Source organism: Helianthus annuus, chromosome 15 (genome assembly GCF_002127325.2).
Source record: "Helianthus annuus cultivar XRQ/B chromosome 15, HanXRQr2.0-SUNRISE, whole genome shotgun sequence".
NCBI classification, from domain to species: Eukaryota; Viridiplantae; Streptophyta; class Magnoliopsida; order Asterales; family Asteraceae; genus Helianthus; species Helianthus annuus.
The window spans coordinates 23864325-23881378 of NC_035447.2; the positions used below are offsets into that span (position 1 = coordinate 23864325).

The 17054-nt window shown below is 39.2% G+C and overlaps 1 protein-coding gene across 1 annotated transcript; it reads left to right on the forward strand.

Annotated features, from left to right (window-relative positions):
- Positions 1 to 5103: 5103 nt before the first annotated feature.
- Positions 5104 to 8999, forward strand: LOC110913445 (protein FAR1-RELATED SEQUENCE 5-like). The gene is made up of 10 exons (XM_022158276.1): positions 5104 to 5122; positions 5792 to 5900; positions 5942 to 6625; positions 7216 to 7474; positions 7548 to 7568; positions 7661 to 7714; positions 7808 to 8230; positions 8343 to 8389; positions 8453 to 8590; positions 8651 to 8999. The coding sequence occupies exons 1-10, from the start codon at positions 5104 to 5106 to the stop codon at positions 8997 to 8999; spliced, it is 2103 nt and encodes a 700-aa protein (XP_022013968.1).
- Positions 9000 to 17054: the final 8055 nt, after the last annotated feature.

Genomic DNA, 17054 nt, shown 5'->3' on the forward strand with positions numbered 1-17054 from the left:
TAGACCGCGGGCCCGGAAAACCTCGAACGGGGTGCCCAAACCACTTAAGATATCCCTACAAGCGGAGGGATCATTTGATATGTCATCCCCTTGCATAACGCTCCAAGGGGGACAGTGGTAATTCACACCCCGATCTTCCGTATAGGTACGGTAGTAGAACTCCAACTCAGACTCACCAGCCTGAATGGATGGTTCTTCAAAACCCGTACCCCTAGAGGCAGAACCAGAAGCCTTCTCGGCAGAAGGAGATTTTTGCTTCTCAGCATCTGCAAACTTCAAATTTTCATTATCCCGTGGGGGGGATCAGATTATCATGAGAATCCACCGTATCAAAAATTTGATCCGCGGTCTTCTCCCCAACATCCTCCCCTTGCATTGAAGGGCTTCTTGTAAACTCTTTATTAACCCCCGCATCCGCAGCCGCATCATGCGCGGGGGAAGTGGGAGCATCAAACAAGAAGAAGCCTCCATCTTGTGGTTCTGCGAACAAATCAAAAACAACTATAAGTTACAAGATTACAATAGCAAATACTTGTAAAGTTATGATTCACTTACCAGCCACAACCGCAGGCTTCGGCTGCGAGACAGCAGTTGTCCGTTTCGTTCACAACCTCGGAGTTTCTGCTCACCGGCACCAGCAGCCTTCTCCTCTACCTTCCTCTTCTTTTTCTCATCAGTAGGTTTGGAACCCAAAGAGGACCCACCTGCAGCCGCGCCACTTGTAACACACAAACCCTCAAGGGTGTCAGATACTACCACGTAATCGGTGTATCTGCGGAAACTAGTACGAGAGATACCTGCCACTTGCAACACCAATGGAGGAACAACAGCAGGCTCATGCTTTTTCTTCTGGCAAAACCGCACAGTTTTCTCCACCTGCTTTTTGGGAACACCTTTCGCGTCAAAATCTCACAGGGCCCCAAGATCACCTACGTTTAAATCATCAAACAAACAAATCAGCAGGGCTATCTTCTTTACGAAGGCAATTAAGGAAATTATCTACTATACCTTTGCCTTGCGGTAGTGGTGCTTTCATCGCCTCGCGATCAGGGATGCGGAAGTTGTCACGTATGGTCAAGTTAAAACTTTCTTCACCATCCGCACACGCAAGCACCTCAACCTTGCCCTTGAAGTCCGGATCAAATATTCTCCACAGGGCAGCATCCTCTGATAGTACGCCGTACAAATCAGCAATACATAAGGAAGTAAGAAAACCGCATAAGAAGAAAAGTACTTACCACCACTTTTCTCCCGCACAACGGGCCTTGCTTTCCTACTCAGCCTGGTCAGCATCATCAGCAACACCCACAACTCCGTGTTGCTCAGCCTCCTCCACTCAATGGTCCGCAACTGCGGGAACCAGTCCACTGTGTCAGCCCTGGGGACAACAATAGTCTCTGCTATGATTGTCTCGGTCACATTCCGAAAGATTATCTTGGCAACGACCGCGGCAGCTTTGATGTAGAAGAATTTTGTCTTCCACTTCGTGATACCCTTGGGAGGGGTCATCAACTTAGGGCTCCCATGCCGTTTGCCGAAAGAAAAGAACCCAGTGTGCACTGTCAACTGATAAAACCGCCGAAAATCTTCAACGGCACGTTCCATACCAAGAGCACGAAAAGTGTACTCAAAGTTTCGAACCCGAATCATCCCGAACGGGTTCAGTTGAGAAATGTGGATCTTGTACCACTCCAAAACATCGGCAACAAACACCGTCAGCGGCAGTCGGAGGTTGCCATCACCAAAGAAGTCAGCCCACATGGTGACGTATCCCGCCGGAGCATCTGCACCGGTGTCACCTTCCTGTGGGTAGATAAACCCATACTCTTGGGGCATCTGAATACTTAGTCATCAAGGTATCGAACTGACCCTTCGACCACTTCAGCACTGGTAAGCCTCCGCCGGGGGCACCACCACCTTCTTCCTCCTCCGCCGCTACCGGCGATTTTCACCCTCAGCAATATGTGGATTCGATGGTTCAGCCATCAGAATGTAGAAGAATGAAAGTGTAGAACGAGTTCAAAAAAACTCAGAAACCTCACCAGAAAATCAAACAAATGATCGGAGAAGACGAAGGAGTTCTTTTTCTCTCACCGGAATTTTTTGAAATTTTGAAGAATTGATGGGAAACCACAAACGGTTTCCCCTTATATACCCATCGCAATTAAAGCAGAGCAGTTACCGAAACGTCGTGGGAAAAAGGAACAAACCATGCGGCGACACGTGTACAGCGACGGTTTCGCTGACGGTTACCACGCGCGAGTGGCCCCTCACGCGCCTGACAAATGAGACTTTTACGCTCCTGCTACAGTGATTACCTCGGGCAGTGCAAACGTCCTTTCGTTTTAGCACATGTAAGGAAAATCTCACCAACTTCCACCAACTCGCACGTGCGGTCTACAACGTTTGCAAAAAGCTACAAATGAAGATAACTCTCATGTACGCGGCATGCGGTTTTTTATGGTTTCCCAAACCATAACCTAGACCGCATGTCGTTTTTTACATCCCCTCAAAAAATAGAAAAAATATATATTTACACTATGAAAAGGGGATAAATCAATATCCGCATATACCCACGAGCACACGTGGAATATGCGGAGATGACACACACGAGCCCGTATAGGTGTGTCAGATACTCAGAACCAGCGTTGTTCTTTGGACTGCGAAAACCGCTTCTCAGGAACAACAAAACCGCATCACCTTGAAGTTCTTCAAGCTTCAAATCCCTTGTGTCCGGTTCACAACACAGAGGGTACGCAAACAGCTTCTCGTTAGGGAAAAGGATAAGTATGATGAGCGGCCGCACATCAGCAACCCTGACTCCTGATCCTTCAAGAGCCACATCAACGAGAATTCCTCTTTTAAAGCGAGTCTTCTGCTGCAAACCGCAGATACTCATGAGTAGCTGCGGCGGAACGCAACTCCGTGAACGGTAGCTATGGAAGAGCCACAACTAAGCCATCACGCGGCTGAGCAAAGCTACTTCCAGGAAAACTGTTTTCCAACGAAGCATGAAGGAAAGTGGCTACAGAACGAATGCGGACGAGTTTCACCCAGATTCCTAAGTATCTAAGGTGATCTCCTTGAGCAACAAGCCAAGCAATAGTGGTAACAAGTCTGCTTATGACTCTGTTTGCCCACCTATGAACCGCATAGAATAAACAATGGTGGGCATGACCATGCCTACGACCATGTTTATTTGACCATTATCTAGATTCACATTGTTCGACCAAACACGACCAACAATAACGCAAGTACCCCACATTGTTCGACCAAACATGGCCAACAATGCAAAGGAACGAGGTAACCATAAAGGACGTGCGGTTACTTGAGAGCTACTGGAAGAACATGAACACCCCACAAAAAAGGGATCATCGTTGCATGTCCAGTTGATAAACATAAAGCGAAAGCAAGGCACTTACAGCATTGCATCAGCTACCGCAGAGGTTAAAACTAGAGTTGCGGTCGCGGACATCTTCTGTCACCGTGTCAAAGGTTGGTTCGAACCCCGCGGACATCTTCAGTCACGATCTCAGAGGTTGGTTCGACACACCAACAGGTGGAACTAACCCTGATGACATCAAAAAAAGGTAGACCATAATACCGGATCAAAATCCTCGGCTGAGAATTCCGCATCAGACGGAACTTGCTCACCGGTACGGAAGAGACATCACACGACTCTACCAGATCCCCAGCTTGATTTTCTGGAAGCAGGAGCCATCTACATGGCCTAGAATCTTCTCCAAACTACGAGCTACCTTCTAGACACCATAGTCCAGTACTCCTCCCACACACAACTTGCATGAGGAAACAACACTAGACTTGGGGGACTTGAAGGGGTATGGTCCCAGATCTCACGTCAGCATAACCGCGAGTGACCATCACCCTTATCAAAAACCCCCACCAGCAAGACTTATCTGTGTCCGTGCGTGCACGCGCGAACACAACAGTCGAATCTAATATGTCAAGTGATTAGAAAATGAAGATAGGCATAAGCGATGCGGCCTGGCACCGCATCCTATGAACATCTCCTTACCTTGTGTATGAAAATGGGTGTACACATAGCGATGCGGCCTAGCACCGCATCCTATGAACATTTTCATCACGACAAGGGATCTGGACAACAGCAACAGTCACCAAAACTAGCACCGCATCCCGCAGTCTTCGCCAGAGTGGGAACGCGGAAACAACAGCGGTTACCATAGGCAGCGATGCGGCGCGGCACTGCATCCTGCCCACAAGGCAAGTGGGACTGACACTGTAGTGCAAGTGGCACCAATGACAGTCGCCTGTCAGCCCATACATAAGCAACAGACTAACACCGCAGTAGGACGTGGCTTCACCTCCACAACCGATAAGCTTGACACACCTGCATAAGGGCGGCGCGTCGTCAGTCTGTCAACTCAACCACCCTCCTTCGCTCCTCGGCTCTAAATACCCATCCCAAACCCGGTTTGAGGTATCTCTTTCCAACTCTCTCACTACTACTACTATCACACACTTTGTTTCTCAAGCAAATTACTGATTCTCATGCCGGAGAGTGGTAACACACTGAGCCCGAAAAAATGTATAATATATAGAGTGAACACTAGTGTATTTGCGAACTAAGTGAACAAATCCTGGCCATTGATCTACACATGTGTATGGCTAGGATCTCATCATCAAATCGTAAAATACACTAGTTTATTTCAACATCAAATCTTGACCATTGATCTACACACGTGTATGGCCAGGATTAGTTCACTCAGTTCGCAAGCTACACTAGGTTTAGGATCCTGTACATTAATCAACTTTTGTGAGAAGTGTGAGAAATAATTTGGGAATGACAAGTGTCCTTTATCTTAATTAATTCAAAAGGGTGTATTAGTAATTTTCCATTCTTATCAATTAATTGATTTCCAAGATAACTGCAAAAAAACTAGCGATGAGATTTTTCAGGATTGATTCGAATTTTGTAATTTTTTGCAAGATCCAATAAGATTTTCATGTACGCATCATCCTTCATCAATTATAAATACATGAGGTCTTATGAAATCGGCAGAGACAATACCGTTCTTAACCTTCTGCGCCCTTCTGTGATTCTGGTGTTTTATATCAATTTCAATGGATTCCGGCGATGCAGGTACATGTGTATCATAGTAATTGAATCTGTTAAGAGTTATCATGTTGCGATAATTAGTGTTATATGTTTGACAGACGGGTTTTTTTAGTATGCCCTGTTACAGGTTATTAGTATGCTTTGATTTTGTGTGTATGTAGTGTTTTATACATTGAATTGTTTATGGTAAGTTGTTGTTTTAGTGTTTTATCATGAACATAGTTACTTTTTTTTTTGATATTTAGATGTATAGTGTCATATGCATGATCAATAGTATTATATTCTGTACAGACATCTTAATTTCCCTTCATAGTGTTTTATACATTGAATTGTTTAGGGTAAGTTTTTGTTTTAGTGTTTTATCATTACCAGAGTTATTTTTTTGATATTTAGATGTATAGTGTTTTATCCCCAATCAATAGTGTTATATTATGTACAGACATCTTAATTTCCTTTCATAGTGTTTTATCCCCCATCAATAGTGTTATATTCTGTGCAGACATCTTAATTTTATGGTTCATAGTGTTTTATGATTATTAAGTGATTTAAATCAACAGATTGTTGTTAATTAAACTGTATAGTGTCTTACAGTAAACAGATAGTGTTATATCTTCATATAGTGTTATATCAAATACAGAAACATGTTGTTATCACTATTTTATAAATGACTGATGTGTCGATTTTTTGTTGTAGATATTCCTACATACCAGCCCATTGGTGATGTTCACGTGTCCCCAAATTCTGGAAGGAGGACATTTATACCAGATGTCGACGATTCGATTAAACCTCAGATGCATATGACGTTTGATTCGCTCGAAAATGCCTTTCTTTTTTTTACCAAAGATATGCTAAGGCGGGAGGTTTCACAGCTAGGAAGGGTACTCAACACGAGCCTCAAAAGGGTGTCATACATAATAAACACTTCCTAAGCTCAAAAGAGGGTACTAAACCCTTTAAGGCGATTGACTCGACTCAGGAAGCCGGTAGTTCTAATGATAACTCGAAGACTAAGATTAATCCCAGGGTTCCTTCTATAAGGACCGGCTATGAAGCAGGCATTCGGGTTAAGTTAACCCAGAATAATCTTTATGAGGTTTATTACTTCGAGGGGTCGCATAATCACTCATTTGTTGCTGAATATGACAGGTACCTGCTTCCTGAAAACAGAGGAATTAATTACGTACAGGAAGAAGCCGTAAATACTTTGAGTGCCATAAACGTTGGTCCAGTTAGAGCGTTTAACAATATGAGGACTCTTTATGGAGGGTTTAACAAGGTAGGTGCCACAAAAGTTGACTTCAAAAACTTCAAGAGTGACTTAAATATGTATATAGCTGAGTACGATGCTGACATGGTTATTAAACGCCTAAGAAGGAAGAAAGAATTTATGCCCAATTTCTCTATGGAATACCTAACAACTGACGATGGCATTTTACGGGCGTTGTTCTGGGCCGATGGAGATACAAAGAGAAATTTTCATATGTTTGGGGATGTTGTGTCTTTTGATGCTACTTATCATCGTAACAAGTTCGTATCCTACCTTTAGTTTTAGATTCATTACATCCATAATAGATTTATATCATAGTGTTTTATCACCATGATAATGTTTATAGTGTAGTGTGATATGTATGAATAGACTCGTTAAATTTATATCATAGTGTTTTATCCCCAAGTCAATGTTTATTACAACTGTTTATATAGTGTTTTAATCCACCTGTTTTTTTTTCTATTTGTTTAGTATCACTACTCTAGTGTTATATGCATGTACAATAGTGTCATATGGTCTTTAGTTATTTTGTTAAAACACTTATAGTGTTTTAATTTCAATTTGTTGCCCATGGCTTTATAGCCTAGTGGCATCTTTGGGGTGGGAAAAGGCTTTGGGACCAATAGGTCCTGGGTTCGATTCTCACAAGGGGGGTTTTCCCATATTTATTGGGTTTCCTCCTGAATTGGTGTATAGGCATTATGCATAGTGGTCCGTCAGTGATCCAAATTTGCCATTCAAAAAAAATTTTCAATTTGTTATTTAAATAATGTAGGTTGTTTTATGTTTTTACACTTGTATGGATTTTACAATATCAAATCAGTTATCACACCAGTTATTTTTTTTGTAGGTACAATATGATGTTCGTACCTTTTACCGGCATTGACAATCACTATCGTAATGTTACCTTGGGTGCTGCTATAATAGGTAATGAAATCGCCGAAGCATATAGCTGGTTGCTTAACGCATTTCGGCAGGCATTTGGGCGCGCACCACCTGTGATTGTAACTGATCAAGACCTAGCGATGAGGAAAGCTATTCAAGATACTTGGCCTGAAAGTAGGCACAGTCTTTGCATGTGGCATATAATGGACAAACTTACTACCAAGGTTTATTAAATACCAAAATTATTGTTTACGACGTTTATTGTTTTAATGGAATTCTTTTGTTGGTTTTTTGTAGTTTTTTATATCTGAATATGTGGTTTTTTGTTTATTGATGTTTTACTTTTATATAATGTTTTATCATGTCTATTGTAAATTTAATTTTTTTAATGTTGACTCGTTGTTTATTAGGTTGGCGCCAACCTATGCAATAGCACTGATTTTAAGAAGAGGTTGTGTGGTATTGTTTGGGCTGATGCATTACTCCCCGAACAGTCTGAAACCGAATAGGGTGTTATATTGGCTGATTTTGATTTGGTGAATCATGAATGGTTACAGTCAATTTATCAGATTAGGGATACATGGATCCCTGCGTACTATCGTGATGAACACATGTCTGGGCTGATGCGTACTTCATCACGTTCGGAAAGTGAGAACCATTTCTTTGGGCAGTTTTGCAACCCGAACTGTATGCTTGTTGAATTCTTGGGGCATTTTGACTCTGTAATTGAAGCCCAAAGACACGAGCATAGGAAGAATGATCACGATACTAGGCACACGAACCCCGAAATATTTGCAAAAGAGTTTGTCTTAGAACAACAGGCGGCAAACATATACACACGGACAATTTTCTTCGACGCACAACTTGAAATTCGGACAGCCATTCACAAGTGTGGTATTGGAAAATGGGATGAAAGAGAGGATAATTTTGTGAACTTCTCTGTGAAGGACTTTTCTCAAACGTGTACTACATTTTTTCAGGTAACCAGAGAATGTAACAATTGTTTGTTTATAATATTTCTTGTACATGGTGTTCTATCTTATAATTTTAATTGAGTATATATTTTTGTTCTCATTTTTTTTTATGTATTAGGTTATGATGCGGCAACTAGATATGACTATGAGTTGTTCATGCAATAGGTATGAACAATTTGGGCTTTTGTGCACGCACATTTTTTGCGTTTTGCGGTTTCTTGATATCAGGCAGTTCCCTGAAAGGTATATAATGCGACGATGGACCAGGGAAGCTGTTCCTAATAGTGCTCCTAGAGCGATATTAGGTATTAATGAAAGTGATGATCGGTACCAGCAAGTTAATGGTGTTGTACGGGAGATAAAAAGGTCAGCCGAGTCTCTTATTAACAGGTTGGTTCATAACTTTGATGCGTTGTGAGCTTTCAGGGACCATGTTGTCCAGTATCAATTGACGCCTGATCAGGCAGTTGTAAACGCACCCCCTAGGAGTCGTCGCGATAGGTTTGCTGAAATAACTGGCTACACCCAAGAAACACCTGTAATTGTTCGCATGTCGAAAACCACTAGATTTAAAGGTATGGGCAACCCTACGAGAAGGAAGAGTAAGCGTGAAATTGCCATTAGTCAATCTGGGAAAAAAAGGGTCGTGAATGTAGCAATTGCAAACGTGGGGGGCATAATATACGTACATGCACGTACCCGGCAAGGGAAAAGAACGATGACTCCTCAGAAAGTGATGAAGCGGCGGGTGAAGGAGATGACGAAGAGGAGCTAGAAGATGAAGAGCAGGAGTAGTAGATTACCAAATTATGCGTACTTGAGCTATTTTTCTTTTTTTTTTTAATGACGTTTACTTTTTTGTTGGATTTCTTGTGTTGGATTTTATAGATTTTGAACTTGTCTTTTCTTTCATGTTGGGCATGAATGGGAAATGTCTTTTATGTTGTTTTTTCTTAAATTCATTTATCATATTCTAAGTATAGTGTTTTATATTGACTTGTAGTGTTATATTATAGGTTCGAATTCACATAAGATGAATCAAATGTGACAATGCTGGTAATCTGTATTAAATGCAGTTTTAGACATGGTGTTATTATGCTATACAGTTAGTTTAAAGACTTACATTTACTTATAGTGTTTTATATTTAATTATAGTGTTATATTTTATGGTTTTGTAGGTTGTCAAGATGAAAAGAAATTTTGTCATTTTTTATAAACTGATTTAAATGAATTCTTTGTTATAATATAGTGTTTTATATTGAAACATAGTGTTATATTATAGTTTCAACTACCATAACAATAATTACATGAATCAAACATTTACATGTTGTCACATTATACGTGTAGTGTTTTATACTGAATTATAGTGTTATATTATAGAAAATAGACCATTACCATCACTTTGTACATTGTGTTCGGTTTCCCAGACAAAATGAACCAGTCTAATATCTAAAATAAAACATGTATCAAAACATATCAGAACCAGGCTAATATCTAAAATAAAACATGTATCAAAACATATCAGTTTTAACGAAACTATGTGCTATTCTTCATTCAATCAGAACTCGATCCTTTCCTTTGCAGTTTTAGCATTTTCCATTCTTTCATCTTCATTCAAATTTGCGTATTCATGTACTTCTTTCTCCAACTTAGATCGCAGTGAGTTTACGTCACTTAACAAGATTTTTGATAAGTACTTTATTCGCAAGTCACATAGTTCTTTCGATTGATCTTTCAACACCTCCCCCATGATGTCTCGCTCTGGCGATAGCCCGCAGTTCCATTTGCGCACACTTGTCCCTAGTGAATAGAAATACAAATCAAATTAGCGTAGATGCCCGTTTCAACTTTAATAATTAAACTATAATTACAATAATACCTTTAAAAGTCTCCATATGACGCATGATGAATATACCACAATCAACGCCGTTATACAATGTTTGCCATGAGAACTTCAGACTAACCGGTGATGTTGATCGCAGTTTTTTAGCGATAGCAGGTGAGTGGTTTTTGGCATACGAGAAGAATGCATTGATCTGTAAAATTTACGACATCAAATGTGGTATTTTAAAAGTTATAGATATTGTATGTCAACTATTATTTTACTGTTAGTGTTCTTACAACTTTTTCTACGTAGCCGTTGTATCGTATGTTGATAGGGACATCACCCTCGATATTGTTGATCACCAATATTTGGTATTGTGCTAGATTGAAGAACACTAGAATGTAGTGTTTATTATACAGCACCGGCACGAATACCATTTGGAAGTTTCTGATGTCCATGTTATCTGTCTGGCCTAATATTGCTTCCATCCCGCCAAAGAACTTCGAGATTCTGTGTTCCTCGGTCCCTTCAAAATCAGTTGTCACCTGTTTTATAATAAATCACAGATTTAAGTTGATTTAAGTTCCTCGGTCCCTTCGATATTTTGACGATATTCAAAAAGCTGTTTTGTATTGTTACATGGTGTTGTAGTGTTATAATTTGGTTTAGTTTTATAAAGGCATATTATTTAGTTTCATAGGATACATATGATGGTTGAATGCAGCCTATAGTGTTATAAATAGTTTTTGATTTTATTTAAACTGCTCTGTAGTTTTACACATTATTACATAGTGTTATAATTTCTTTTTAGTTTTATACTGTTATATGCTTATCCTATTTTGTTATATAGTGATTTTTAATGTACCAGCTTGTTATATAGTGTTATATACCTATCCTAAATTCTTTTTAATGTTATAGTGTTATATAATGTAATATACTGTTCTTATAGTGTTATAAAAGTTGTTGGACATCTTTTAAAGTGTTGTTTAGTTATACACGTTGTTACATTGTGTACTATTTTTTTTTAGTGTTGTAGTGTTATATACTGTCCTACATTATCAAATAGGGGTATAAAGTGTGAAAAGTGTCTTACCAACATTATGGCATTGCAAAACAGTCTTGCGGGGGTACCCGGTGCCCTTAACCGCTCCTCGTAGTTAAGGACGCAGCCCATGCTGATATAATTTCTGCATCCAAGCATAATTCCGGGTAGATCGTCTCAAACGAGCCTCTCAAAATCGAGACACCTGGTGGGCAATCGAATATAGGCTCCCTACGTAATAACACGAAATACAATTAATAATTCGCAAGCAGATTCATTCAATTATTTAATTTTTGAGTGTTGTCGATACTCACCATTTGTTTCCTGTTGCGCTGAGTATACAGCTAGCCAATGCAGCTTCCAGTTGATCCCGTTTATTTGTTAATGAAGCCACACGCTGCACGTACGGTGACCTCAGCGCATCCGGAAGATTGGTGTTTCTTTTTGGCCTCCGGAGTTTATATTGCAATAAGACATTTCCTTCCTTTTTAGTGTCACGAATACTTGACGTTGTTGCAACGTTGTCCAGTTCACTTTGCAAGTTTACTGGTTGGATGCCCTCGGCTTTCGATCGTGTGCCTGGGTGTCGTATGGATTGTATTGCAGATATCAGTTGATCCACTTCTGCGCAAAATGATGAAGTCATGGGCGAGAAAGGAGTTTGATTACCTTGAGTCAACAGTCCAGTGTTTTTGACAGGTGTGGGGGTTTTTTCTAGACACAACATCGCCTTCCTCATCATCCGCAACGTCCTTCAGATGTTTGCGGACCATCGCAATCCATGACGCTTTCCTACTCAATATCATGTCACTGTTTGGGTGCAAATGTAAAGCTTCCGTCAGTGTATTTTTGACCTTCTTAATGCAATCTTCAAATTCCTTAAATGCATCATCCAGAATTTACGCATGATATTGTTAACCAAATTATATAGTGACATCCAAACCGTTGTAAGATTTATATAATTATTAATAGGTATGATATCATACCAAACGTTAAAAAGGTTATCAAGTCCTGTACCTCTTCACTTTCTTTTTTTTCCTGTGACGGGTCGGGCGACGTCCCATACTGTGATACCATTGGGACCCGAAACAAACCATCTGGCCCAACTAAAAGCCCCAACTCTTGTGTACTTTTCTGAGACAACAGATAATCTTTGCAATGTTTGTATATTCCCAGGTGGTCGTCGTCCCCTACATCGTACGGTCCGTAGTCTTCGTTGCCCCCATCCACATTGTCTTCCGCACTTTTTTCAGTTGCCGTTTCTGCATTTTTAGCGTTGGTGGATGATGATTTTTTGTCTTCAGGTATCTTCTTAACCTTTTTACTCCTCGGCTTATCTTCATCTACATGAATTTTAGGTATCATTGGGGTGTTATGCTTTATGTGGTCTGCCAAAAGTGTGTCGTCAAGCTTTCCGAGCAGTTCGTCGAGCATCGTGTCATCTATCAACTCAATCGGTTTTGATCCTTTCTTATCACACTTCAAAACATCCATACGGTCGTACGCATATGCAGCCTGTACATATAAGCATTCAATTTTTAGAATTATGTAGCCATGTAAAGGGTTATGCATTCTGATTGTAGTGTTATACAAGTGACTGTAGTGTTTTACATAGTGACATAGTGAAATAGTGTTTTAAAAGACTTTAATGGTTTTGTATGCAATGTAGCTGATATAACCAACTTTCTGTTGGTATATAAAGTGTTGTGGTGTTTTATGCATGTAGTGTTTCAGTCTCATATTAGGAACAATAGAGTAGAGTCACATACCGCTAGTAACACGATCGGGCCTCTAAATGGGTCATTCCTCTTCCGGTTCCATGCATTCGCCATGCGTTCTAAACAGGTTATCATGTCGCTGCTCCAATCAAAGCTCGATATTTTAACATTTCAGTCCACGCATCCCAAGAATCGCTGATTAACTATGTTGCATGCGCTTATCTCCCCAAGCACAGTATTACACAACACCAACCAGTTCAATTCAAACACCCGGTCGCTTGAAGTGTCGGAAACCATCATGTCCTTCAGTCCGAGTGGCGACACTTTAGTATAATCATTGAACTGCTCCCTCCATTCTCTCATAACTGGATTGCTGTCCCTTGCTCTTATTTTTTCTACAATCTTTATACCCCGGTTTGGTATTCCGAATATTTTATTCACCAAATTTGCTGTGATCCGTACACGGTTTTCGCCAACGTTCAACACTCCTACGTTGTCGTCATAGTTGCTTGCCAACCAATATGCAAGCCGGGTCGGTACATGTCGTATGTTGAAATTCAGCAATGTACCGAACCCCATTTCTATGACCTTCTTTTTTTGTGCTTTATTCAAGTTGTTGACCAATATAACAAGGTTCACCAAAGACGTCTTCAGTTTAATTTTTGGCCCGGTGAAGGGCTCATATTTTTTGATGGAAATGACGCAGGTGGTCTGGTCGACTTCCACCTAGCCGCTGTTGACTTACGTCTTTTTCCGTCGTCTGGTTGTTGTGGTTCTTCGCATCAGTTAGACTATATTTACATCAGTTTGACTATATTTACAATGAAATGAAAAGACTGATAGCTTTGGTTCCAATTTTTTTTGGGCAAAGTTACCTGATTGATTTGTGATTGGTCGTTGCGTCACGAAGTCGTCATCGGCAGAGACACGGTGTGTTGTATCAGTTGCTGTATGTTGTTTTTTTGAAACTAAAATAAACATTTATACATCTTATACTATGCTCCCAATCATACAAAAAACACCGACAGTTCATTTGAATTAATCAACTTCTTACCTTCCGTGAATGGTACTGGAAGCGGTGTCTCGAAGTCGTCATCGCTGTCCGCAGTGGGTGATGTTGCAGCTGCAAATCGAACACATTTTGTTATTATAAACCAACAAATTACTAAAATTAAAGTGTCCTATATTTGGTGATACATGGTGCAAGAATTCCGACAAAACGTGACATTGCATAACAAATTACTAAAACTAAAGTGTCCATCAAACCGTTTTTTACATGCTTAGTTTTGTATTTTATATATACCTGGTTCCATTACGTTATCATTATCCGAATCGCTCAACAGGATGCTTTGTCCAATTGTGTTATGGAATCCCTTTCCCATTTTGAATCTGGGTCTTCGGCCACTTCTCCGGACTAAAATTAAATGCTCTTACAATTAGTTATCGAATCGTGAAATCCAAATTATAACTATACATTTTGGTTTATAAAGCACTATCATTTATTCAAAAGAATTGACCAAGAGGAGCACCAATAGACACCATCAACATCAGACTTGTAGTGTTATATGCAATAAGGTGATCAGAAGACACCATCTACATCAGAACTGTAGTGTTATATACAATAAGGTGATCAACAGACACCATCTACATATAACACTATGGCACCATCATAATTTCATAATTTCATAATCCAATAGGAGCACCAACACACAACACTATTAAAACACCCTTCATAATTTCATAGACCAAGAGGAGCACCAGTAGACACAATCAACATCTGACTTTTAGTGTTATATGCAATAAGTTGATCAAAAGACACCATCTACATCAGAATTGTAGTGTTATATGCAATATGGTGATCAAAAGACAACATAAAACCCCAAAGTTGATACACATAATTGTTAAGGACGACACAATCATCAAAACCCATTAAAACACCACAGACCGATTTAAAATAAAATCTCCATTAAAACGCCCTTCATTCTTGCATATAACACTACAAATGTAAAATAGTTATATTCTACTTATATGACACTATCACACCATCTACATCACAAATAAAACCCTAAATAAAACCCTAAAGCTGATAACCGAGTTGTTAAGAACATCACAAACATCAATAGACACCATTGACAACCATACACTGTACCGAACATCAAATCCCCAATAAAACACTAACCTGGTTTCGAAATTGTTGCTTCTCGCTTCCTCTTCAAACCCGATGGCTTCCTCGTACCTTTGTTTGAATCCATAGAACACTTGTTTGATTCTTGATTTTACTATTTAACCTATATAAAATCGAACAAGAATGTTATGTGATTATTGAAATATAAAACACTTGAGTTCAACAGGAATTAGGCGACGAAGAATGTGCTCCGATTACCATTAAAACACTTCTAGTTTTTTCGCTCTGTAGTTATAGTGAAGGAAATCGAAGAATTTAGCTTTTACGGGAACTTCGCTGCTTTTTAGGAGATTGATGGGGGTTTTGGTTGTGTAGGATATGGTTGCCATATTTGAAACATTGAAAAAGATACTATTGCCCGTCAATTTTACATAAGGTCCTTCTAATTAAAACACAATTTACATTTTATTACCCTATTGATCTCAACCATTAGATCAAATATCCAATGGTTTAAAACACTTCTTACCCTTCTCACATTTTAAACACTTTTTACCATATCCCTACCCTATATATATAAATGAGAAAACTAGAAAACTAACCAAAAAGCCTAAAAAACATACCAATTTTTTTACAATTTTTTATAAAAAAATCGCTATTTTTTATATATAAAAAAATTTTCAAAAAAAAAAAACTTGTACTGCACATGTGCATTATATGTGTACTACACATGTGCATTACATACTTAAAATTAGCTTTTGAGTCCAGTTTAGCTTTTAGGGTTAGATTTTTTGGAGGTTTAGGATTAGAATTAGGTTTTTGGGTGTGCGGTAGGGGTGTGCACGGTTCGGTTCGGTTCGGTTATTAGCATTATTCGTAACCTTAAACGAAGTCATCGGTTAATCGGTTCGGTTAATTCAGTTAATTTATCGGTTTTCGGCTCGGTTTGGTTAATAACCAATTCAAACAAGGGCTAATTTTTTTGCTTAGAAATACATGTAATGGAGGTATAAATAAATGAAATAGATGTATAAATACATGAAATAGATGTATAAATAAATGAAATGGAGGTATAAATGCATGAGTAGATGTTTAAATACATAAACTAGAGGTATAAATAAATGAAATGAAGGAATAAATAAACGAAATAGAGGTATTATTACATGAAATGAAAGTATAAAATATGAAATACATGAAATAGAGGTACAAAAACTAGAAATATATAAAAAATAAGTGATTCGGTTCAGTTAGTTTCGGTTAACCGATGGTAAAAAAAATATCCGTTAACCGACTTTTGGTTAATTCGGTTTCTGTTAACTTCGGTTAGGTTTTGTCGTTTCTTGGTTCGGTTTCGGTTAACGGTTCGGTTATTGCACACCCCTAGTGTGGGGGGGGGGGATTTAGGTTTTTGGGGGGTGGGGTGGGGGGTTTAAGTTTTTTTCGGGTTTATGTTTAGGGTTTAGTTTTAGGTTTTCGGGGGTGGGGGGGGTTTAGGTTTTCGGGGGGGGGGGGGGTGGGGGGGATTAGCATTTTGGTGGGAGGGTGAATTTAGGTTTTTGGGGAGTAGGGGTGGGGGGTTTAGGTTTTTTGGGAGTGTTGGTGGGAGGTGGGTTATGTGGTTTAGACTTTCCGTTTTATTGCATATGTGCAGTACAATTTTTTTTTAAATTTTTTCGTACATAAAAGATGGCGATTTTTTTATAAAAAATTGTAAAAAAAAATTGGTATATTTTTTAGGCTTTTTAGTTAGTTTTTTGGTTTTCTCATTTCAACTAGTTTTCTCATAATCCATCCCCTATATATATATATATAGGGTCAGGATTTAGAGAGAACGGTGAAAAGTGTGAGAACGGTGAGAACGATTTTGGTGGTGACATGTGGCATTGATGTTAATTACACTAAGGGGTAATGTTGTCAAAAAAACCCACTCACGTGAACTGGGTGTTCAAAATAAAACGCCATAAAAACACCCAATTCAGAAGAACGCCAAACACTCAGAAGCTATTTTTTAAGCTATAATTTACAACAGCTCAAAAAAACCATTTTTTTGAACGCCATAAAACACTCAAAAGCTATTTTTTGAGCTATAATTTACAACAGCTCAAAAAAACCATTTTTTGAGC